General features: G+C 34.3%; 1 protein-coding gene across 1 annotated transcript in view; it reads left to right on the top strand.

Moving 5' to 3' along the window:
• Positions 1 to 25,453, top strand: part of LOC138111604 (formin-like) — a 140,223-nt gene that overhangs the window by 27,718 nt on the left and 87,052 nt on the right. Inside the window, exons 4-5 of the mRNA XM_069017687.1 lie at positions 13,878 to 14,653; positions 18,306 to 18,456. Coding sequence (XP_068873788.1) covers positions 13,878 to 14,653; positions 18,306 to 18,456 — 927 coding nt within the window. The remainder of the gene's footprint in view (positions 1 to 13,877; positions 14,654 to 18,305; positions 18,457 to 25,453) is intronic.

Raw genomic sequence — 25,453 nt, forward strand, 5'->3', positions numbered from 1 at the left:
ATGGAATGCATCCATAAGGTGGCTGGCTGCTTTGCACATTCACTGTTGGATTTTTGTATTCCGACATGCGTGTATAGAAGAAAATCAGTATCATGTATGCTTCTCTCTCTGGTGGAGTTGGAGCTCAAAGGAGCAGCCAAGGTCAGCAAGGGTTTATTAGTCAGTCTTTCCTAATGAGCTGTTCAGGCTTTTCAGCATTTCCATGTGGTGAACTGATGAAGGTCTCCCAGCTTGTGGTTAATTATTGATACTAATCTTGCCTAACTTGAAATGTTTCAGTCTTTCAGCTGCTAAATGTATAGTTACACCACGGTGTGTATACCATGTGCCTTTATGAATCTTCTTCTTGGCTACTTTGTCCTCTTGAAGGAATTCTTGCTGCTCACTGCAGAGTCTCTCTGCGATGCAAGAGAGTAAAAAATGTAAAGACTGAAAAAAACGTAGAATTTATGAGAAAAAAGAGACTTAAACCTCCTAAGAAATTGCATTAAAATATAAATTTCAGAACTACTAAGGATCCCAGACAATGGCAGCAACATTAAAGTTTGCATTTCCTAAAATGGTAAAATCCTAGCAGGAAAAAAAATCTTCCTGTACTGAAAAATTTGCATAGCCAATGCTATGCAAGGTAAAGTAGCAGACTAGGGAACAAAGGACAGGAGCAATAAAACAATAACTTTCTACAGCAAGCAGCACTTAGTCTCTTTGGAACAAGTTGACAATTGCATCTTCATTCAGAAGGGAAGCTTGGAATGGTTCTTCATGTTGTATGAAGACATTCCCCAGTTCAGTGCTTAATTATGTTTTAAAAAGTTGCACATTACAATTTCTATATTCATTTCATACTCTATAATCAAATTCTTGATGACAGTTTAAGCATCTCTTCTGTGCTCTGATACTTACATGAAACAAAATTCTTCCCCTTCTTCTCTTCCATTAACTTCCTATTTTTCATATTTTTGATGCAGTGTGTGCTTTTCATCCTTATTTTCCTTTAAGAATATGTTTACATTGTGATTATTTTCTTATTAGATAGCTTGAATATCCCAGAAGATTCTTCTTTCATTGTGTTGTGGTTTTTTCAATATGGCCACTTGCCATATTGCCATTCTGTTCTTTTCGATGCAGTTTCACGGTTAGATTTGAATAGTTTTGAGCTTCATGTCAGCTGCAGAATGCTGTTAATTCCACATGTTGATCCAAGGATTCTCCTGTTTATTTAAGAAGTTACCACAGACCACATTCCCTATATTGAAAACAGTGAAAATCTCTTTAACTCTGTTTCACCATATGAACATGGCAGTACGTAGTTAAAATGTGCATAGAGCAGGACAATTTATAGCATTAAAACTTCAGCAAGACTGAGTTCCTGCTCAAATTTAGACACATTACAAAACATTCTGCTTAATTAGGGCTAACATGAAACTATTATAATTCATTATAACCTGCTGCTATTTTTCATAGTTTGTGAAAATTAATTTATCCCATCACCTTGCCTTGAGTAAATATGTTATCCGCTCAGGAGAATAAAGTAGAGCACATACTTTGAACAGTATGACATTTCATTTTCACAGATATTGAAGACCTCTGTAACATAGGAAACAATTGTCTACAAGAGAAATTATTGAAGTGTCATCATGAAATTATAAAAGCCACTAAAAATTAAGTAGTATCAAAGTTACCATTTTGATTTTGAAAACACATACCCCATGCTTGCCAAAATCATCTGTGCGTTGAAATTTACTACACCCAATATTGGTTTAAATCTAGTAGTTGTAAGGCATTTTTTCTGAATTAAATATGTAATGTTCTTTCATTTAAAAATTCTGGCTCTAATAGTCCTGAGTTTAGAACAGGGACAGATTTTTCATGGATGAATATTTTGCTGATATAGGGAAAATCTGTCTGATATTGGAAGTTAAATTTTTTTAAATAAAACTATTTTTTCTCATGTTCAGTAAAGACCAGATTTTAGCAGCTTCTGACTTTGCAAATCTAGAGATAATTGATTACATCTCTGGTGGACAAGCTTTCAACTGCCATTTCCACAAAGCCACCAAAGTTGTTATAAAATAACACTGGTTCAAAATTAAGTTCCACTGATTAATGGTTGCCACAAGTTACTCTTGATAAGGTGGGGATCACCCTTCAAAGGATGCTTTCAAAATGAAAGTCTGTCTCCTGACCTTCTTATTCGTGGTTAGGGGATGTGAAAGAAAACCCAGTGGAAAGCAAAGCAGACACCAAGAGCTGGACTTGGGTGTGGAGATGTGAAAGGTACAATTTTAGGTAAAAAATGAGGAGTAGAGGTACTAGAACTGGCAGTCCTAGTAGTGTGTAGTGTTGAGACACTACACTGGCAAAACGAAGGACAAAAGAGGTAGCCTGGAAATTAGGATAGAAAACAGTAGGAGAAAGAAAGAAAGCATCACAGTACAAGTTTTACTTATATGTGGGCAATTTTGTCCAGAATATGTGTCCTGGAATGAGTACAGTCCATTCAGTATTTAATTTTATTTTTGTTGGTCATTGAGCAATACCCTCCTTTGCTTATTATTCAGGATTTTATCTGAATATAAGTAGTTTCATTACAGTTTTTCCTACTGTAATAAGTTTTAATTTGTCAGGATGTTTAAGTATAAACTGGACTTTACAATATGTGTTAGGACAGGCATGTAATCTTATTGTTCATAGACTGCTTTTGCATATATGTTCAATCACAGTTCATTTTTATCTTTGCAACTATACATTGGATCCCAGAATCCCAGAATAGTTTTTTGTAAAAGGAAGTGTATCATGGGTAACTACTTGAGGAAAACTGACTAAAATTACTTGTGACTCATCTTGCAGGAATTTTGCAGTTTGAGCAATTGTAGAATCTGTTTTTCCAGGTCAGCATTGTCATGCCTTTACTATACTAGTGTTGGGTCTCTTTCTGAGGTCCATGCTTTGTTCTTACGCACCTTTCAACTTCAGCACACATAATGCAGAAGTCTTAAAAGACTTCTTCTTTTTCATTATAAAGTTTTTAACTTTTGTCTGGAATATCTCCCATCATGTTCACTGAATGAGATATTAGTTCAGTCGAAGAGAAAGTTTTCTGTGTAGCTGCACTACATGAAAACATTGATGGAAAGGCATAAAATTAAGATTGTTCTGATTACTCCCTCTTGAGTAATTGACCAAGGCTGGTTTTTCTAAGAAATTTTCGTGTGCAATATTTTTTTCAGATTCTATAATGGGAATGTCTAGAGTACTATGGTGATGCATAATTAGCATATAGTAGATGTTAAAATGGGTATGTCTTTTACTGAAATACAGGGTCATTTCCATAATTGATGTTATACTTCTGTTTATCCATGTAGAATTTCTTTTTGTTGTTTTGATTGCACGTGAGAACACTCTTTATTGTAGTGGAGAGGCTAATAATCTCTAAAAATTCTGACAACTTTTAGACAAAAATTATGTTCATTATGAAGAACAAAAATTGTCAGTTTCTAAAAGTGTAGAGTTACTTTTTTTAATTCTTATGGCACTATTTGGCTGAATATTTCCTGTTGAGAAGTAGTGTTCATTGCTGCTCATTATCCTTCTATAGATAGGTACCTTTATCTTTGGTTGCTGTTTTCCTTGTGCTTTATTAATAATGCTTTTTGCTTGAACTTTTACTTAAACCAAATAATTGGTTGCAACTTAGCAACATATCATTGCTTTCCTATATAGTTTATAAAGCTTTGTTATAATGGCTTATCTTGTAGCCTGGTTGCCAAAGAAATTAGTTCTTTGTATGGTGAAGCAGTGTTGACAGTAAACTCTCCTTTCCGTCCCCTCCCCAAAAGAAAAGGAAGAAAAGAGAAGAAAAACAAGGTTGCATTACAATTCTGGCAACATCAGCCACACTAATAAAATCAAATTCAATGTTGGTTTACGACTTTGAATTTATGTGACTGCACAGGATCAAAGGATTTGTATCCCACTGGACTGCAAGGTCTATAGTTCATGGCAAAAAACCTCATCAAAAAGAACATTTTAGTAGTAGGGCTTTTCATTTCAATCAGCCACAGTAATAAAAAAGCTGTTAGGTGTCCAAAAACATTCTCCCAAGATCAGAGACAACTTGCTCTCTACTACAATCAGTTTTCTTATTGGATCCATACTGCCTCTGTAGTTTTTGTCACTGAAACTTCATCTTCAACTTGTTTTCAGCCTTTTTTGCATTGTTTTCACATTTTACGTGCCAAATGTAAAATACACCATATGTGTCAGTAAAAATGATTCATGTAATTTCCCTGGAAATGGAAAAATACTGTCATTTGTCTCAAGTAAATTATCATCAAAACAAATTATTCATATAGAATTTTAATTATCAGTATGTATTTCTGCATATTGTATTTTAAAGTATTTTATTAGCAATATTTGGGGTTTTTTTTTCTCCTTGCATATAATCTGAACTCCACCACAGAGAATAGGTATTAGTATTTTTATATCTGTACTACACATGTAGTAACAGAGGCTGTCCTTAAGACTAAGGCAGCAGCTGCAAGTGAGAAGCAGAGTAGGATAGTAACCACAAAGTTTGGGATAGGAAAGGAATGTTTGCATTTTGCATGTTAACTGTTCATGCTCCTAGTTCAACAAAAGTTTGAAATGAATTTTTAGCTTATGGTGTGGTTTCATTGTTTTATTAGCTTTGCCTCAGAGAAGTTACATTCAATGTATCATTTACATTTGTTGGTGTATTGCAGGCTGAATTACCTCATTCCATTCTGCAGAATTTAAATGTTTGTCAGAGGCTAACAATATTTAGAGATTCCGCCAATTAAATTGTCCACAAAATCACCAGTTTTCCTAGAAATTTTTAGGTTGGTCTCAATTTAACTGGATACCCATTTTTTACATATTATGTAGGATTTATTTTTCCTAGCATAATCTATGTTACATTTAGGACCAACACATGGTCACTTTCTACAAGGATCGCTCCCTTTTGCATGGCATGACAGGTAGCTGCTGTACACTTCTTTTTGGCAGATTCTAGTGGATGTATTAATAACCTGAAATTTAGCCCTTTAAGCACATGTTGTTAACAGTTAGCTTTTTTAAAGTACTATTTAGTCTAGTTTTTTAGAGTTTTTATCATTTGTCTCAAGGAATGATATTGTTTAGCAAATGTGATGTGGTAAGAAGTTACTGAATCCAGGGCATTAATAATTTTCTGTTTGATATAAATCAGATACAAGAAGAATTTAGATTCCAGTGAAATTTCTCTGTAGGCACAGAGATTCCAGAGTAGAGTACATCACTTACCGGATGATGAAGTGGACATAATAGGATCCATAAATGTGAAGTGTGCTGTGGTGTACAATGGACATAATTAGAGAGATTTTTCCATATACTTGGATTCATAATATTTGCAGGATCTTAAAAGATTACCAAGAAATTTCAAGGGCACATCAAGGGTTTTATCTGATTATTTCATTAGAAGTTATAGAGAAGTTATTTACCCTTTTTAAGTGGGTTGATCTGAGTAAAGTGACATGAATGTAGGACAGCTGTCGAAAAAGAAGAACTGAAGAAACAGAAGAACTGTTGTGAGCTATGTATTGCATAACAGAATTCTCCAAGTGAGTTAATTTGTGTAATGGTTGGATGGTAGTTCCTTAACTGGGAAAGGACTGAAGGAAGGATGTGTATATGGGCAGGAAGCAATACTTGACAGAAACATTTACTTGAGCAGACACAAGGCAATCAGGATGAGGAAAGCAAACTTCAGGGCAACCTGGAGATCACTCTGTGAGGAGCATGGAAAAGAGCACAGAAGAGATAGTGGAAGGTCCACAAAGAGCTGCAAGAGAAGATGCTGGAGCTTAAAAGAATATAGGACTGCGTGCAGCCCATAATGCAAGGGGCAGTTTGTATATTGTACAGAATAGTCTCTTAAAATACATGGTCCTGGTCAGAAAACATCTACAGTGTCCTTGTCTCATAGATCTGCTTTGCATGGCTGTTCATACTCTTCTGATAGTGATAAAAATGGAGGTGTGTTTGTTACATTATACTTAGGTGGTCACTGAAAACTTATCACTAGCGAGAAAGAATCAGAATCACAGAGTCATAGAATAACCTGAGTGTAGGGACCCATGAGGGTCATCAAGTCCAACTCCTGACCCTGCCTAGGACAGCCAAGGATCACTCCATGTGCCTGATTCAATTCCTGTTCCCACTGTATTCTACTGTCAGCAGACTTGACAAGTACAGCTGTGCATTTATTTTTTTTCTAAACTCATGGTACGTATATATTATTAAAAAACTACAAACGCCTCAACTATTTCCTATTCATTGTCCTTATAGATCCACTAGACTCAATATGTACAAATGCACTGGCCAAAGGCTTGCAAGTCTTCTGACAGGTGCTTCTTGTTGGAGACAGGAGCACAGCCTTTGCAACTGGAGGGATGTTAGCCTGGCTGTTACTGATTTTGGGTCCTGGAAAATTGTAAAGAGAGTGAAGACAAGAAAGCATAGAGAAAGAATCGAATTGTTAAAGAATGGTATTTAATTTAGGAGAAGAATACATTTATAGTAATTTTAAAAAGTTAAGGGTGTCAACAAGCCTATAATGAATATAGCAATTTCAGTGACACATTTTCTATGTAGTATACAGTTGAATATGTGTAGAAGATGAAATAGGAAAGTTGAAGGGGAAAACAGCACTGGGAACTGCCAGGAAAGGAGTTAAGGGAACAAAACAAAGGGGTAATACAAGTGACTATATAGAGGGAGGAGAGTGAAGAATAGCTGAAGATCTTAATAAATGTATTTTAACTTCGCATGCAGCACTGAGTCTGTACAGAAGCAGTACTTAAAATACGTTATAAATGCAAACTAATTCAGAAATGTCATGACCATGTTCCTGGCTACATCCAGAATAGTTTTGACTGAAACTGGAACAGTGAATTGGAAGAATATTAGAAATATAAAAATATTAAAGAAAACATTAGAATATGTAAATTTAAATACTTTAAAAATGACATGCTTTTGAATGTTTTTTCAGTAGTGAAAGCAGGTATCATTCTGTTAATACCTTCAGTTTCTCATTCTTTATTTGTATTCAGAGAAGGGCAGTTTGCTGATTTTGAAGTTTTTCTAAAGAAAGAATTAGAAAACCCCAGAAGTAACAGCAGATGGAGTACAAAACAGTGCATTTCTCAAAAATAATTTTTCCTTATATTGCCATTAAATATCTACTTTTATTGAGTGTATTGCTTTCTCATACACTTATTCAGTTGTTCATTTGCCTGTTTTTTAAAAAAATTATATATATTTTCACAGTAAATATTTATTTTGTAAAACTTGAAGTGAATTAGTGCTTGAAATTTTATGTGAATTCTAAGTCATTTTTACTCCTGTATATAATCATGCACTTGGTATTTAAAAAAAAATTTGTATGTTGCAGTGTAAAGTAGGTATGTTTTAATTATGTGCTATGCTAATAATTTTATACTCCAAAATTGCTGGCTATAAGACTGTATTTCTTTCTCATCTCAACAAATGCCAATTAAATAACTGACTATAAAAATATGTATAGAAAAACATTGTTCTGTACACCTCTGGTCAAATTTCATCCCAACTACTTTTGCCACATTTCCTCTATAAAGCTACATATTTATTATTTTTAAATTGGAAAGAGAATTGGACTCTGTATGCATTGCCTACACAAATATTTAGAGATCTGGGAATGTTTGAGAATTGTCAGTCATTACTTTTTTACTGTGAGGTGTAGGAACAATCCTTACTGTGTGCCCTTGACAATGATGATGTACTATATGTAACTGTTATGTTTGTTGATGTATTTGTTAGAGACGAATTTTGATTTTTATGTAAATTGGAATGGGTTTAACTTTTTTTTTCCTTGTGGAGAAATCCTTTGCTAAATCTCTGATTGTTGTTAAAATTTAAAACAAATGTATGTTTTTTCAAGGACAGAGAGTCAACAAAAAAGAGCTTCTTTTCCTTTGTCAACACAATAGAAGAATAAAAAGTGTGAACTCTTCCAAAAACTGAAGATTAAATTAATTAGAATGAACAAAACCAAGAAGTTAGAGGCTCGCTGTGAAAAATTTGCTTTTCCTCTGTTTTCTATGCACACTACTCTGATGGCCAAAATACTATTAAGAAAAAAAGCTGTAAAGTCTATAAAATAAGCTTTTCATTGGCAACTCAGTAATTCTTAACCTTTTTTTTTTCTTGTTTTTTTCCTTTCTCCTTTTTTAATATCCCTCCTCGCTGGAACATTTCCATATCTAATAACTATGTCGCTAGATACTTTGTGTCTTCTTTGTTCTCACTTTTTTCATTTTCATGGCTTGGCATAAGTAACTAATTAGATGTAACAATCACTGTATACAAGTCAGAGAAGGGAATAAAATCGAGCTCACTTTCTCCCTAATACATTATTTTTCCACTCTAATTAGAGTAAAAACTTGTAAAAGTGTGTGTTTCTCAGTTAAAGAAGAGGTCTGTCTCTGATACACCTAGAACAGCTTTGTTCATTAAATATGTGTCATTTTTACACAGTCACTTTTCAGAGTAGAATTACACTGTAAATGCTAGTGAAAAAGTATTGACTTTGGAGCATGAATTTGCTAATTTCAAAGCAAAAGTTCTGCATATTGCTTGCTCTGAACAGTGTTTTAGAGAACTTTTTTTTTATGTTTTACTGTTAAAATTCTCAGAATATTTTAAACATTTATGGTGCAAATAAGTCTTGACTAATAACAAGTTAGCAGCTGATTTCTGAATGTAGATTGCTGTAGAAATTTATACTTTCCTTGTATTCATACATAAACATTGTTCTACAGCTTTTCATATCAGAGCAATTCTGTGTCATGGTTTTTGTTCGCATAAAATCACATTATATAAAGCAGTAGCATGAAAACAAATATACTTGAGTTGATTGCATTTAATTGACTATACTGACTGTAATAGATGAGACTATAATCTTTCTTTAACATGTCAGAGCACAGAGAAGCCTGTAACACTGGTATTGAGATTTGTCCGTGTTAATCTACATTATAATTTCAAAGACATTTAGACAATCTGTTGATTACACGAAGGAGAGGATTTAGTCTTCTGCTTTTGTGATTAATTTATGATTTATCATCTGGTACTATAATGGTTAATAGCACTATGGTACACTGATTGACTGTTAGGAATTTTTCTTCCTTGTGCATATGCTTCATAATTTCCTGGGTCCCGTGGGACCACAGCTGAGTTGTTGGCATTGTCAGAAAATATATCTTGCCTTTTTTCTCTGTGTTGTGTCAAGTCACTTAACAGGTGCCAAAAGCAGGTCACTGGAGTCATACACCAGAGGGATGGGTATAAAGGGATAAAACAGGGAGACGTTGGAAAGCCAGTCCAAACACTCCTGTTGTTTTCCAGGTTACAGTCTATCAGTATTTTTGGATATTTGCATAATCCTCTTATATCATTTATTTTAGTAAAAGAGGTCTTTTTTCCCTTTTATTTTTAAGGGGTGGTTTTTATTTTACCCATTAACAGAAGTAATTTTTTAGGAAGAGATTAATGCAGGCTTTCTAAGCTTACATATATAAATGTCTGTGTTCAAGAGATCTGAGAATCAGCCAAGATCATTTGCTTGGTGAGTTGATTATACTGAAGGAAAATGGATCATGTCCATTTCAATGGCAGATACAGACAAATCTTGATGAATTAAAGAAACTGATTTGTAAGTGCAACTGCACTAGTGAGGTCTGAAAAGCAAAATAGGCAAGAACCTTCTTTAGTCAGAATCAGAGGTGCAAAAACTCTGAAACCTGCATTCCAAGCAAGAGCAGATTTGGAAGCAAAATACATTTTATCAAGAAGAAGAATGGATAGAACTGCCTGCTTATTCAACCTCTTCAAAATGGGTATTGGGTGGAAAAATGGAAGAAGAGGTACATAAGCCAGGAAAGCTAGTTTTAGAATTCAGAATAGAAAAGGGCATTTGACAACACTCAAGCTGAATCCCATCTTGCTAAGGAAATTTAAGGGTTCACTGTAAGTATTCTTCAGCAATAGAAACAGAAAGAAACTAAGGAAACAAGGGGAGCATTATCCAGTAAGGGTGAGGTGGAAACAAAAAGCATTGTTGATTGAACCTAGAAAATTAAGACCAAACGAGCTGCCCCGAATTTCAGTAGCAGTGATCATGAACACAGGGACATAATTTCTCTTAAGCTGAAGACACATAGCTTTTAGTACTGAATAAAGCACAAAGATTACTTTTTTGCGTATCACAATTCTTTTTATCCTAGTAAAGAGTTGACTCAATCAGTCTGTGATGTGCTGTCTGTTACAGTGGGGATACTCAGGGCTCCCAGGGCTACAGGGCGGGGGAAGGAGACCCCAACATCTGTCCTTCACAGATCCTTTTCCCTTAGAATTGCCCTACCACTGATCAATCCCTTCCATGGCTATGTATGCTGCAGCTCTCTTTCTTGAATTGTAGCATGTATTTTCAGACTGTTTCCTTGTCAGGTAAAATTATTGTGAATTCAGAATTTTAACAGTGTAATTCAGCTTAATAGTGTAATATTCTTTGCCTATTTAATATTGACAGTGAATGCAAGAAAGATTGTACCAAAGTAAGGCAAGTTTTTTCAGTAACACATTGCTGTATGGATTCGGCTTAATGTACTATGGAGGTACTTTCAAATTGATGATTGAAATCTGATTTCAGCCCATTAAGGCTTTTTCTTTTGAGCTAGCAGGATGAAGAGAAAATAGCAGTAAGGCTTTATTAAAACATCCATGCCTCTAATATGGTATTTGTAACAGTAATCTGGAAAAAATATATCTCTCCTGTCATGGAAATTTAGGCAGCTGTATCAATTGTGTGTGTGTGTGTGTAGAGGAGAGGGAGTCATATATCAGTGGCTGACTGGCAAGAATCACTGATACAATGAAAAGCCAGAGAACCTCAACAGACCAAGGCTTGAGGGCTTAACTTGATACACTCTCTGAAAGAGCAGATTAATGCTGCAAGAAAGTGAAATGGTCAGGGGAATAGAAATATGTTCCTTGCACTAGTTTATTTGGTGTTGAATGTAGCTATACAATCCAGAATTCTTCTGTGTGTGTGTTGCTGGGAAGCAAGCAGCCAGGCTTCTATACCAGTCAGCAAAGTGGCAAATGCAGTTTTCAAGTGAAAAAAACTGATATCCTTTATATCTAAAGCTTGCAGTTGAACATCTCCCACATTGTTCTTTGTAGTGTCTTGCTTTCATTTTATGCAGAAATATACACAGAAATTTCCTTTGATAGGTTTCAAAATCCTCTACCTGTCTTCAGAAATAAATCATGTTCATTCATGCATGGGGTGGCTTTCTAAGCTTTAGTTTCAGCTGCCTTCTCATCTCCTGTTCCTCCAGCCTTCCTCCCACATTTTCCCTCCCTCAGATACCTCATTTCCTGCAGAAATTTTTTTCCATTTCATCTTGCTTAAAATAGTTGTGACCAAACTATTATATTCTGATGATGTTTGCTGTCCATTTGATTCGTCATGTGACTTTAGAGCCTTTCATCTCCTTTTAAGAAATATTTTCCAGGAAGCAGGCCTTTATTAAGAATATGTATGTATTATTTATGTGTATATATTAAAAGTACATATTAATATTAATATTCTTGACACTTTTGTTGAAAATATTATCATAGTATATAAGCTGAATACGTTTCAATATTAATCTTTGGTGGATAAGGTTTACTCTGAGATGAAAAGTAATTAAAATAAAAAATTGTTTTATTACTTATTACTAAGTATAAGTAATACTTATTTTTTGTAATTAGTAATGCTTAGTAATTTTAGCTTTAATTCTTGTTTATGGGATTTATTTAAGTAATGGAAAATAGTTCTGAAAATGTGAAAGTTTAATGCTTTTTCTTCCTTTCATTCTATCACCTCAAATATAATTTTCACTTTAAACTACCAATTATATATTCTTAATTAAAGACTGGAGATCTGTGTTTGGAAAGGCTTATAATACTAACACAGTCGCTTTCCTGTCCATTTAAATGTAATAAATAGTTTTGTTAGATACTGTGCTTGTTTTACAGTGTGTTTTTAAGGTGGCTTCAGATTTACTGCTGGGAAAATCTCTAACGTTCAAAGTAAATTGTTCTATGAGGGAGTTTTTGATGTCCAATAGGAGCAAAGTGCTATGATTAAAAAAAAAAATCCAGTTAAATTCCTTAAGGCAAACTCACTTCATTACCTCGTTTATGGATCAGTACACCAAGTTTAAAAAGAAAAGGAATGTCTCTGGAGCAATTCAAATGGCAGAAAATCTTGTGATAGTTGAATTGACCTAATAATGAAACTGGGTGCCAATAGAATTATAGTAGGAAAAGGAAAAAGGTAAGCAAATGTATTGTGTTGAACATATTTGTCCTGAGTCTTCTATAAAACTAATAGAAATTGGGTTGTTTCCAATGCAGATCACTGTTTGATTCTCTTTGTAAGACTTTAAACTTGATTTCCCACCTTTACACTTGCCAATGTAAAGAAGCATTTTGTACCCGGTATCTTCAGATTGTTTACTTTGGATTTTATCTTAAGAAATTTATTAGAATTCAAGCTATTCATACTCCTATAAGAAATAACATTTCTTGTTTGCATATCTAGTGAAGCTTTATTTTACAATATAAAATCACATTATATTATTCTATATTTGCCATACTGAGCTACACATGTATGACTTGGATGCGTATTAGTTAATGCTGTAAACTAGTAGCTCTGACCTACTACTCAAATTGGAATGGTAAGTAGGAAGTGCTATGTTGCCATTTCTGACAAGCACTATGTGGAAATTTTAGGTGTAAATTGCTGTGCCTGTAGGAATTTGGGAAAATCACAGCTCATTAGCTGTTTCTGTTGAAAGGTTGGCTTCCCTTTTGTAGAGGGATCCTAAAAGAACCATGAAAACTCTCTTTCAGGAGTCATTGCCTTGCAAAGAATCATGGTAACATCAGCCAGCTGCCTGATAATATCATGGCATAACAGAAAATAACTTGTAGGGACCTAATAACCTGGAACAGCAGTATTGGATTGTATTGGATTATTTAAGGAGATATTTCTGTGCCAAGTGTTTTGTATTTTTCTGACATATGGTAAGAAAAGGGGGGGGTTTTCCATCCTTCCTTCTTTACTTATTGAGCGAAACCCTCTTGATTCTCTTGGTTCTAATATTTATTTTCCTGAGTTGTAGATTAAAATGTATCTGGAAGAACTGAAATTTGAATCTAATAGTAAAGATAAACCTGAAGAATTTATGTGTATCTCTGTGCATTTTATTGATGATAACACTTAATACATTGAGAAATTATTTTGTTTATTTAATGTTTTTGTCTTGAATGCATTTCAACTTCTGTTGTGTTTAATCTGTTTTTTACTTCCTAACATGTCATCTCTCTTATAAAATGAAATAAGCAATAAACTCACGTCATTAAATAGAGTAACATTTGGAAAAGGTACATTTTTTCCATAATACACCATTAATTATTGCATTCAATTAAAAACGGGTACGTCTGCTTAAAGATAATGTACAACTTAGAATATGCCCAAATTGATGTTCTGGATTTTTACTTACGAAGTATGCTTTGTTGAAATGCACCCTGCTTACATTTCTTTAAAGATTCGTAACTGTCCAATTATGTAACAACTTGCAATAAAACCATTTAGAACTGGGAAAGGGAAGTATTTCTCTCTTTGCTTAATGTAAGAATATGGTTTAAATGTGAAGATTTTTAATAGACTACAAAACAAACACTTAAGAGAAATATTTGCACTAAGGGGTTTTTTTCTTGTTGCTCTGCAGTCTCAGTTTGAACTCAGGGTATTCCATATTCGTGGAGAACATGCTGTATCAACTGCTCAGCTTGAGGAAACCATTGCACATCTGAAGAATGAACTTGATAATAAGTTAAACAGAAGAAATGAAAAAGCAAAGGATATTGGTGTTTCTACTGAAGATGATAACCCACCAAAGGCATACCGAAATGTATGTATACAGACTGACAGAGAAACTTTCATAAAGCCTAGTGAAGAAGAAAACAGAGCTGTGAAAAATAACCAAATAGTACCCAAAAAGCTTAATATTTCTTCTTTGACACATAGTATATCTGCCCAAAGTGAAAATAAGGACAATTACAATGTACAGTCATCAGAAAGTGTCTTGTCTTGTCAAACAAAACAAATGCTGCCTCCTCCTCCACCACCACCACCACCTCTTCCTCCCCTTCCTGATTCTTCACTGTCATCTTTAGTTCCTCCACCACCACCTTTGCCAATGGGTCTGACTTCACTGACACCTCAGTTTGGATCTGATCCACCACTGCCACCTCCACTTTCTGAAGGCTGTAGGAATTTTCAAGCACCACCACCACCTCCACCACCACCGCTTCCAGGGCTGGGACCTCCTGTTCCACCTCCACTGCCTGGATCTGGGTTACTTCCACCCCCTCCACCTCCTGGGCCTGGGTTCTTCTTTAATAGCACTTTATCTTCAAACCGAGGTCCTCGAAAACCTGCCATTGAACCTGGCCGTCCCATGAAGCCTTTGTACTGGACACGAATACAATTGCAAGATAACAGGTAAAATATATTTGCTTGGACTTAAGAGTTGCTCCTTATAGGTCATGATACAAGGATGGGTATACTATTCAAGACTTAATAACAAAAAAGTTAACAGTGTAGGAATGTATAACAAAATCAGTGTGGAGACATGGAATTCACGTGCTTTTAGAAAAAAGCCGAATCAGTTCTAGAAGTCTGAAAATTATAAGTTGTTTTTAAATACTACATTTAAATTAAAATTATGTGTATTATGAATGAAATTTTTTTGCATCATAACAAAAAGACGGGGTTTGGGGGTTTTTTCCCCCCATAATTCAAGCACTGCAAGGATGACCATAGTGACAGGATGCTTCCCAGATTTAGCACTAAAAGATAAAAGGATAGCCAAGAGATTAGAAAGATTTTTTTTTCGTAGAATTAAGTCTGAGTTAGAATTAGAATTGAAATATTAGAGTTTGGTCAGATGAGAACTTAGTTTCATTTTTGCTTTCCAGTCACTTCATGTGATTTTATCTTCAGAGAACTGTGTTGTGTCATCTTCGATGATTCCAGTTCTAGAAACTGGAAACAGTTTAGCCAGAACCTAACCTCTGTGTGTAATTCTGTCAGAGCAGGAAGAGTACAGCATATGTATAAACATATGCAGCTCAGCAACCTGTAGCATGAAGTATCCATTATGGACAAGTCTCAGTACTGATGGAGACCTCTACAGCTTTAAAAAAAAACAGATATAAAATTAAAAAAAACCCACCCATCTTACGGTGATTTAGTGCAGGGATAAAATCCTAGATGTGCTTGAGGGAGGGATGCCATCCAGAGGGGCCTTGATATGCTTGAGTAGTGGGACTGCAAACAAGGCCAAGTGCAAGGTCCTGCACCTGAGTTGAGGCAACTCTCAATAGAATCTGTGGAATAGACGAGGTAGACTTAGATGGAATGTAAGGAAGAAATTCTTTACCATAAGCGTGGTGAGGCACTGAAAGGTTTCCCAGAGGAGCTGCAGATGCCTCTTTCCTGGAAGTGTTCCAGATTGGGTGGGGCCCTGTGCAGCCTGGTCTAGTGGAGGTTGTCCCTGCACATTGGCCGAGGGTTGGAATGAGATTTTCAAGGTTCTTTCAACCCAGGTCACTCTGTGGTTCTGTAACAGTATTCTAGTAGTGTATTCTGTTGTACCAAACCCAAAGTTACTACAAAATACACTGTTTCATTGATTAGTTTGTAAGTGGTCATTTGGAAAACAGGCATAAATAAACAATTTTTAGACAGGTTTTTTGAAATGATCCTACAGTCTTTGTTTATGATACCCATTTATTTAGCTGACAGGAGAAAAGCAGTTCTCCTGTTTACGCTTTCTGGGCCAGCACAAATACCTTGCTGCCAAAGTGGAATGTGGCTTCAAGCGCTACTCAGCTGCTCTTTTGGATTTGAGATTCTAACTTTCCTTCTTGTGTTTATTACTATAATATAGATCTCATTAAGAGGGATGGCTCAAAAAGGATTTTTGGGGGATGCTTAAGTGACACAGACTGTTTTATTTTGATGAGGAGTTGTTCATTAATTCAGGTCCTGCATTAATGCCAGTAACGAAATTACATTATTATTTTGACCTTAAAGTTCAAATCATTATTATCTGTGTTCAAAATTATGTTAGCCTAGCAGCAGTTACCAAGATGCTAAATTTAAACATTTTAGTAAGTTAAATTATATTACTATATATGGCTTACAGTCATAACACATCATAATATTATATGTGCTATACTGTGTATATACACACAGTATATTACATACTGTATTATGTACTGTGACTTTATTATATATTATAATATATTATGAATTACTATAAATTATTTATTACAGCTTATTTATCTTATAATAATGATTCTATTTAAATTCTTTATTTAAGTTATTTGCTATTATTATTCATATTTTATTTTTAGGTTTATCTATTATATTTAAACACTGTTAAAGTAAATATCTGCAGTTAAGTGGATTTCAGTATGAGTTTTATTTTACTTTACAGCTCTGAATTTATTTTGATGAGAAAGTACCATTATTCTGGTATAATAAAACATTGTAAGGTGTTAATATTTTATATAAAATATTTGACAGGAACAAAGACATTAATGAAACATCAGTTGTATGCTCTTAGTTTTTCAGAATTAAAAACACTGAAATATTGTGAGCAGGAAGCTTGAACATTTTGGTTTTACTTTCCCAGTACTACTTTGGCATAATCGTTTGGTAGTCAATAAATAGTTGGTCCATAAATAATCTTTATTGTAATTCTTCCCATTGAATCAATGAAATCAAAGTTTTCTTTCTGCAATAGTTCTTGTTCACCAAGCTTTTGCAAGGTAACTCATAGCATTTTGATGAACTACTGGTCACCAGATGTAATGGTCCTGCATTTTCATGGTCTGTGTTGGAACTGGAAACTCCTTCAAGGGTTTGCTGCTTAGATCAGAAGCTGTCCAGGACTTCTTGTTGCAGAGCCAGAAAGAATCCTTCATTTTTCAGTATTGCTGAAACGACAGCTAATATCGGGAAGAGTGAAGCTGTGGAGCTCTAAGCATGTCCTGTGACATAGAATATTCTGCATCAGCAGATGTGAATAGAAAAAAATAAAGAGTTCCTTAAACATTCATGATAGTAGACAGCTGAGCATTAAATTGAAAAAAATCCTGAATTTGAAAAAAAAAATTTTTTTTAAATTGGTTCCTTTCAAATTGGTAGGTTTTCCATTTTGTTGCCCGTTACATCTATGTTTAGTGACATCAGCTATTTGTATTTTACTCTGGTTTTCATCACTTTTTTAAAATTGCGAATAATTTCACTGCCTTTTAGTGACATCTGCTGGAAGAACTGGTCCCACCTTCTACTGAGAAACAGACAAGAACACTCAAAAGTTTTGTCCCACATTTTTTCCTGAAACATTGAAATTTTGAAACAAAGCCCTTTCAGAATTGATGTACAATGTTTGTAGCACTACATATTATTTTCCCCTAATCCAGATGAAACTAAAGGATTGTTTAAACAAGCTCCCAACTGTTCCAAAACTAAATCTGGTCTTGGAAAGCAAAAAAACAAGGAAAGATAATCCACATTTAAAATTTACAGTTGGTTGAATGGAGAAGAATACTGGCTAGTCTCCCAGAATATAAACCACATAATTACTCTAGTTTCTCAGAACTGCAACAAGGATAAAAATGAACATACAACATCTGTGGATGACGTGAAGTAAATCAAGTCCTATACAAATTATCCCAAATGCTCTTAAAAGATGCTTGAATAAAGTTTGTTCACTATTTGTTGATACTGTTTATTTTTATAAGTCTAAATAGATTACTGGGAATTTCTCAAAAAAGCTGCCGTTGAAATACTCCTAATCCTAGTTGAAGTGGCAGAAGTCTCTTGAGATGTATTTGCACAAGCTGCAGTTGTTGGACGAAGAGCTGTACAATAGGAATGATGCATTTTGATAGTCTAGCAGGCACGGGCTAAATAGCAGAAACTAATAACTAACAGCAAAACTTTCTGACTCCTCACAAGAGCAAGGTATAGGGAAGGAATGCTCTTTGTGTTGCTTTTAGTTTAAATCTATCATGGATTTTCATCTATTATGGTTTCTCATAAATGTTTAGAAATTTTATTATTACCTTTCCCTTTATAGGAAAACTGCTATGCCAACATTATGGGAATCACTGGAAGAACCTGATATACTTGACACTACCGAGTTTGAATATTTATTCTCCAAAGACACCACTCAGGAAAAAAGAAAACCATTATCAGAGACATATGAAAAGAAAACCAAGGCCAAAAAGGTATTTATTGGTTTTTTGTTCGTCTTTTTTTGTGTGTGTTAGTGTTTAGTCTTTCATTTTGAGAAAACTCCGTTTTAATTTTTAGATTTTTTGTGAATGAGCAATCAAACAAGCTATGGATTGCTGATTCAATCTCAGTTCTCTTGCTTGAGAATGCAGGCTGTTATTTACCTTGGAAGATGTTTTGCCTTTGATAATTAAAGTTCCACATCCCAGTGAGGTAGAAAAAATACCATGTAGGAGAACAGATTTAAAGTTCTAATTCATATTTGCAAATGCCAGTATTTCAGGCCATTACCTGCCGTTGAGCTGATTTATTATTAATGCCTGTCATTAGTTAACTCTAGCAAACCTCCCTTTCACTGAGATTAATTTTATTGGAAAAAAAAAATTTAAAGCAACATTTTGAATAAGGATTGCCAAAGTTTTTTTAGCCCAGTATAGCTAAGGAGTTGTGTCAGGAAGGGACAGGACAATCATGTCTTTAATGGGCAAAGCTACATGCAGTAGCTGTGTCATTGCTGTAGCGCCAATATTGTTTGCTTCAGACGTGATCCATTACAGAGGGAGCTGGCACTTGCCAATTGGGATGTGCAGATAAGAAAAATAAATGGCATTACTAGTATTGGCTGCCAGAAAAATTCTAGGCTGAATAATAATCAATACTGTTTTCCTAAACCAGTGTGATTAGACATCAGAAACTACTGAAACATTTATTGTGTTTTAAATCTCGTTGAGTTTACCTGCTTGGAACCACAAGAGGGCACTTTGCATGTGAGCTGTGCTTGCTACCTTCAATTTTATAGTATATAGAATGCAAAACATGTATACATATTGGTGCTTTCAGATATTTCAGAACATCTTTGATCATAAATTCCTGGTATTGTGTCTTAATGCAACACCTAATGAGAAGTATCAATAAGGCTATAGAATTTATAGAATTCAAATTCATGCAATGCAAAAAGTAAAAAATAAGAAATGGGGCCTGGATGGGGACACGCTGGCATTTTTAAATACACACCAAAGAAATAGTTGTTACAGTCCTTCAGATATTACACTGAAGTTGGACATCAACATCTCTGTGAAAATTACTTTGAGATATTTTACTTGACAAATACTTGAAGTAAATTTGATACGTAGCAGCAGCTGTAGCCATAAATTGGATTAGTTCACATATCTTATGCCTTCTTTCTAATATTTATGTTTACGTTTCATTAATTTACCTTTTTCAGAAAGAATTATGTAATAGGAAATACAGGTTTCTAAAGAACTTTGAAGAATGCAATCACTGTAATTTTAGTGGGGAATTGATATGCACAAATAGTTGCCTTTTTATTTCAAAGTCTCAGTAGTTAAGGGAGTATATCTACTCCTCCAAGTGGGTGACAGCAAACCAGGTACAGAATTAGGCCTGTATACTGGGAGATGAAATTGTGTTTTTCTTTTTCCTTGCTGCTTTGTAAAGTAACTTCTTTGTTTGAGCAGTACGATTTTTTAATGATCTCTCTTGGCTTATCCAAAATTGAATTGAATAATACTTATAGAACATATTGGTATAATAATATGCATTATTTCTTGTGAGCAACCAAAGTATTTTCATACGACTGCATCTTTTTTTTATTTCTATCACTGTTTTAATTATTCTGCTTTGTGGTTAAAGGTAAACTTCCTATTTTAAGACAATGGATAGATATATTTACTGAAATTAATGAAATGAAAGAGGTTCCTTTAAAGTACTGTATGAAAATACAAAAATAAATTCCCTAAAAGATAAATTCAGAATTATATCTATTGCTGTGTCTTTAGTTTGGTAAACTGATGGTATTGTGATCATGGCCTTACAAACCATGGGAGTTGTAGGGTTTTCCATGAGAATTTAGAAAACTCGTGATCAGTAATGTGAAACAATCATTTGGTCAATTCAAAAATTAAAAATAAATCCACTTTTAGAATTCAAAGAAAATTTTAATTGAGTACAGCAGCATTTTCTTTTAGTATATTCTGTCTTTTCACCTTTTTCAGTTTAATGACTCATAGTAGCAACTGAGTGTTTTTATGGGCAGTTGGCCCTCTTAGATGGTCCTGTGTTTTTCTTTGTCTCTCTGAAATTCTCTGCTGGCTGGCTCCAGTGGATCAGTCTTGGTGGGCTGCAAACAATACAGTAGTAGAGAGGCATTTTATTTTCTTACAGGAGGGTTTATTAGTAGATAATAACAGAGAGCTCCTGTAGATCAATATAAAGCTGTCAGTTTGGCTGGTTTCATTTCTGGTTTCTCATGCTTTTTCTTGGCTCTCAAACTTTCTTGCTTTTTTTCTAACAATTACATCTTCTAGGGTTTTAGCAAGAATCTTTTTGCTTCAGTACATAAGTTTCTGCTTGTCTGGTCCTAAAAATGGTACCAGTGTCACATTATAGGGGATTGTATAGTCTGGATAAAGATGTTTTCAACAGACATTAAGAAACACGAATCTTATGAGGCTCATCATATATTACAGATTTAGCTGATGCTGTGTCATTATGTAGTTATTTGTATATTCCTTCTTCATATTCTCTAAAAGAGCCTTCCAGAGCAAGATACAGGTACAGCAATAAAATCTTGAGTTGTAGTTTGTGTTTGAAATAGTTGTTTTATTTAATGATGCCTGTTAAGACTGCTCCGTTCACTGCATTAAACCTCTTCTCTGCACAAACTATTCCCTATTTCATACCGTCTTATACAAACTAAGTTCAGCCTCCTTGGTATTTAGAAAAGTGACGGACCAACAGATAGTGCAGGTCTGCTTATTAAAACATGATTATTCAGTACTTTGCTTCTTGAATGAGAATTACATCAGTGCCTCCCTCGCAGTCAAGTTCCTTTTTCAATTGGAAGTAAGATTTTATCTTTTGAATTAGAGGATAATTGTTTCTCATTTTACTCCTTTGCAGTTCCAAATAAAACAATATTATTCAGTTTATTTTCAGAATTATAGTTCTGTGAAACCAGTTGGGATAATCTGTATGCTTAGGCTGTGAAATGAATGCTTCTGTGGAAAGCCTATAGAAATTTCAGTCTGTTCTGTTCTTACCCATTTTTCCACATTGCAGACACTGTGTGGCAACACAGATTAAAAAATGCACCATATGCTGTGCTTTTTTTGCTTACAGCTGATAGACACCTGCCATTTTCAGCCAGAAATGTTGAAATGCTGCCCTCCATAGGCTGCACCAGGGGAGGTTTAGGTTGGACATTAGGAAGAATTCCTTCACTGAAAGGGTGATTAGCCTTTGGAGTGGACTCTCCAGGGAGGTGACAGAGTCACGGTCCCTGGAGGTGCTAAGGGAAAACTGGCTGTGGCACTCAGTGCCATGGTCTTGTTGACATGGTGGTGTTCGGTCATAGGTTGGGACTTGATATCAGAAGTCTTTTCCAACCTAATTGATTCTGTGATTCTATATAAATAGAATGGCTGGTCTATTTTCCAGTACCATTTGGCAAGTTATGCACAGGAAGGAAACTTCTGAGTATACATTCATATTATATACATATTTATACTCATTTATATAATTACAATATAATATATAATTTATAAAATTAATATTTATAATATGGAATATATTTCTGTTCATACATATATATGCTCATTGTCAAAATAGGAGAATACATTGAGGACTCTCTGGACTTCTCTGCTGGTTGTAGTTACCTTGGTATTTTCATTTATTTCTTGGATAGCGGAATACAAACTCTGCAGCCACCACCTATTTGCGAGAGGCTTCAAATGTACTGAAGTAGATCCTTCAGAAGGCTTTCATGTATCTGAGATCTGGTCTGAAAGACAAAGATAAGCACAAAGCTAATGCAGTTAACCACAAGGTTAATATGTTTAAAGATACACAGCTACCTAAAAACTAAGAGGGGGTATAGCTGGCTAACTGACTGGTAATAGTTTAGCAGAAAGAGTCTTGGCATTGTAATGGCTCACAAGAGGAACATGAATTGTCAAATTGTGGTACTACTAAAAATGAAAAACAACTCTGACAGATCAAGAAACATTGCTTGTTCAGCCATGTCTCAGTTAAGAGCTGCATCTAGATTTAGGCACTACAACCCTTCATTAAAAATTTGTTACCTAAAGAGTCAAGAAGAGGGAGAATGATGAAAAGTGAAGTAGTCTCTAAGGAAAGAATCAAATTATTAGGATTGTTTAGTCTAGAAAGGAGAAAGTTGATTGAGACACACAGTATAAGTGTAATCAAGTGCATGCAGCTGCTGGAAAGAAAAATTATGAAAAGCTTTCTAAGAGCAAGGATACCAAAGGAATGCAGAAAAATTTTGGCTAGGGAAATTGTGTTTCTGCATTTGGAGATCTTTAGGAACGTTTGTTTAGAGTGGTACACATATAATTGATGCTGTCTTGAAGTACAGAAATGCTGTACATGACATCTTGAGTGCCTTTTCAACATCTTGACATTGTTAATTAAAAAACATAAAGTCCACTTTCTGTCCATTGTCCTATGCATTGAAACAGCTGGCTATACTTTTTTCTAGAGTGGAAACACTTTCCTGATTCCCAAATTTGTTGCATTCATGCCAGAAAAAAATGGCTTATTGGGTTACACTGAGTTCTAGAGGCTTCTGACAAATATGTAGGGGAAGAAAGGAAGGGAAATTAAGAATCTAAGCAGCAATGGTAATACAGCTTCTGAAAGGACTGCATAGAAGGAGATTTTACTATTTTTAGAAATATAATAATTTATTTTGGAAAAATATAGTACATTCTATACGCTCTGAAATAATTCAGGAAACTCTTCTTCTTGTGCATTTATCTTCTCTGCATGTATACAATCTTTTATTCAATGTTCTGCAGTATTATGTAGGTAATGATAAAAATGAGTATTCTGGGGGGTTGATATTATGTCTTGATAAAAGAATTTGGTTTTTTCTATTGGGGAGAATTTAATGGCTAGATGAATATATTAGTTATGTCCTGTTATTAGAGAAAAATACTATGCAATATATTTAAATATTAAAAATATAATTCTTCTTTCATAAAAATATTTTTGAATTAAGACTAGATGCATTATAATCTTATATGAAGTAATGTAATGCAGTAAATGTTTGGAGCTGATGTCCATGAAATGGAAAAGAGATGATTGCTGACTTTACCAGAGACTCTAGGTGGATAAATAATCTATGGAAGGAGTGAGATTTCTTTCATCGTTATTTTATAGTTCTGAAATGGTTGAATATGTAGCAGGAAAAGTTGAAATTACTGGGAAAAAACAAACGCCCATTAGAACCTGAATATGAATCAAATAAATTTCTCTCTGTTTTTTGGCTAATTCAGTTAGTGTAATCTAAATGTGTTACTGGTATGATGTGGCTTGATAATACCCATTGAACTTTTTATGCCATGTAAAGTGTTGTGGTCTTTAGTTAAGCTTTTTAAAATGCATGCAGGTCATCCCATTTTCAATATTACTTAGAAGTTGCAGCTTCTTGGAAATCAAGAAAGAGAAGGGCTAGATCCACCAGTTTATTTTAGGTCATAAGATTAGTTTAGGTGTTGATTCTGTTGGACATCTAGACTTTAAATGCCTTTTGAGTAAAACTCCTTTTTTTAACTCCTTATTTAAAGCATCACTGACATACTTTTGAAAGTGCTATTGTTTATCTAGACTATGTTCATCATAATTTCTATACTTTCTTATGCATAGATTTCAGATGTAGCATTCTAGACATATAATTTCTGCACCTATTCTGTTTTCAATTAACATGAAAATATTTGTCTAGGAATGTATGGTCCATTTAGTAAAAGAAATTTTAAGTTACATTTATGAAAATGTAAATGGGCTGCAACTATGAAGTTTGTTGTATTAAAAATATTCAACTATAAGTAGATTCTCTACAGTACCAGTAAGGTCCATAATGGCTTAGTAAAACAAGGAAGACTGAAAACAATGAGCATTAAAAATATAACCTAATTTTTGGAAAATAAAACCAACCAAAAGCCCAAACCCTATCATTGTTTTTGAAAGACCTCAGCTTTTATAGATTTGAATATAATTTGAAGGATCTAACTTCTTTCTCACACTCTGAAAGTCATCTATAAATATTTTTATGTCAGATGAAGGACTGAAGTGTTACATGCAGCCAATTTTGCTATCATTCATTGTATGTTAAAATTTCTTGTCTGTACATATCCATGCAAAATTTTTAGCTGATGGGCACATGTAATTGTTTCAAGCCATAGTTTCTCCTTTCCCTGTTAAATTTGCAGAACCAACATTATTTTATTACCAAGTAGGAGAAAGGCAGAATTAGGATATATATTTCAGAATGAAACAAAAGACATTATTCATTATGTATTAAGCTATGATACTCTGTAATCTTGAAAAATAGGTTATTTAGAAAAGAAGATTCCTTTGCTGCAATTTTTTCCATGTGCATTTTGTAGCTAATTGCTAGACTTAACACATATTTTGAAGTTGTGTTGGTTTTTCTAATATATTTGAGCACTTGTTAGTAATTTATCCTCAAAAACTCAAGTATTTTCTATATTTTTTCAAGAAACAGGATAGTTGGATATTTGTGATGCCACTCTGTCTTCATCTTACCAAAAAAAATGAGTAAATGTCAAGTAATTTGTGTCAGGTGTATGCTCCAAATGAAAGTCCATCAATCATTTTTGGCCCTTTAGTGCAATGATTATCATTTCAAAGACGCAGGAGGACATTAAAGATAATGGCTTTTCTGTTGTCTATTATCTCTAACAGATTTCACATAATTATTAACATGTGTTCTCATTTACAAAGAGTGTCAATATTTTGAGTGAATTGCATTTTTTTAACTGAAAGGGATATGTCTGTCAGCAAGTTTTTTGTCCGTCTAACTAAATGAGAAATTACAATTAATGAATTTTGTGTTTCTGCAAGAAGGACAGATATTGCAGAAAATGTTGGAAGCTTTGCAGGGTTGAAACACAATGACTGTCTTCAGCTGTCTGCATAAGATAA

This window comes from Aphelocoma coerulescens, chromosome 5 (genome assembly GCF_041296385.1).
Source record: "Aphelocoma coerulescens isolate FSJ_1873_10779 chromosome 5, UR_Acoe_1.0, whole genome shotgun sequence".
NCBI lineage: Eukaryota > Metazoa > Chordata > Aves > Passeriformes > Corvidae > Aphelocoma > Aphelocoma coerulescens.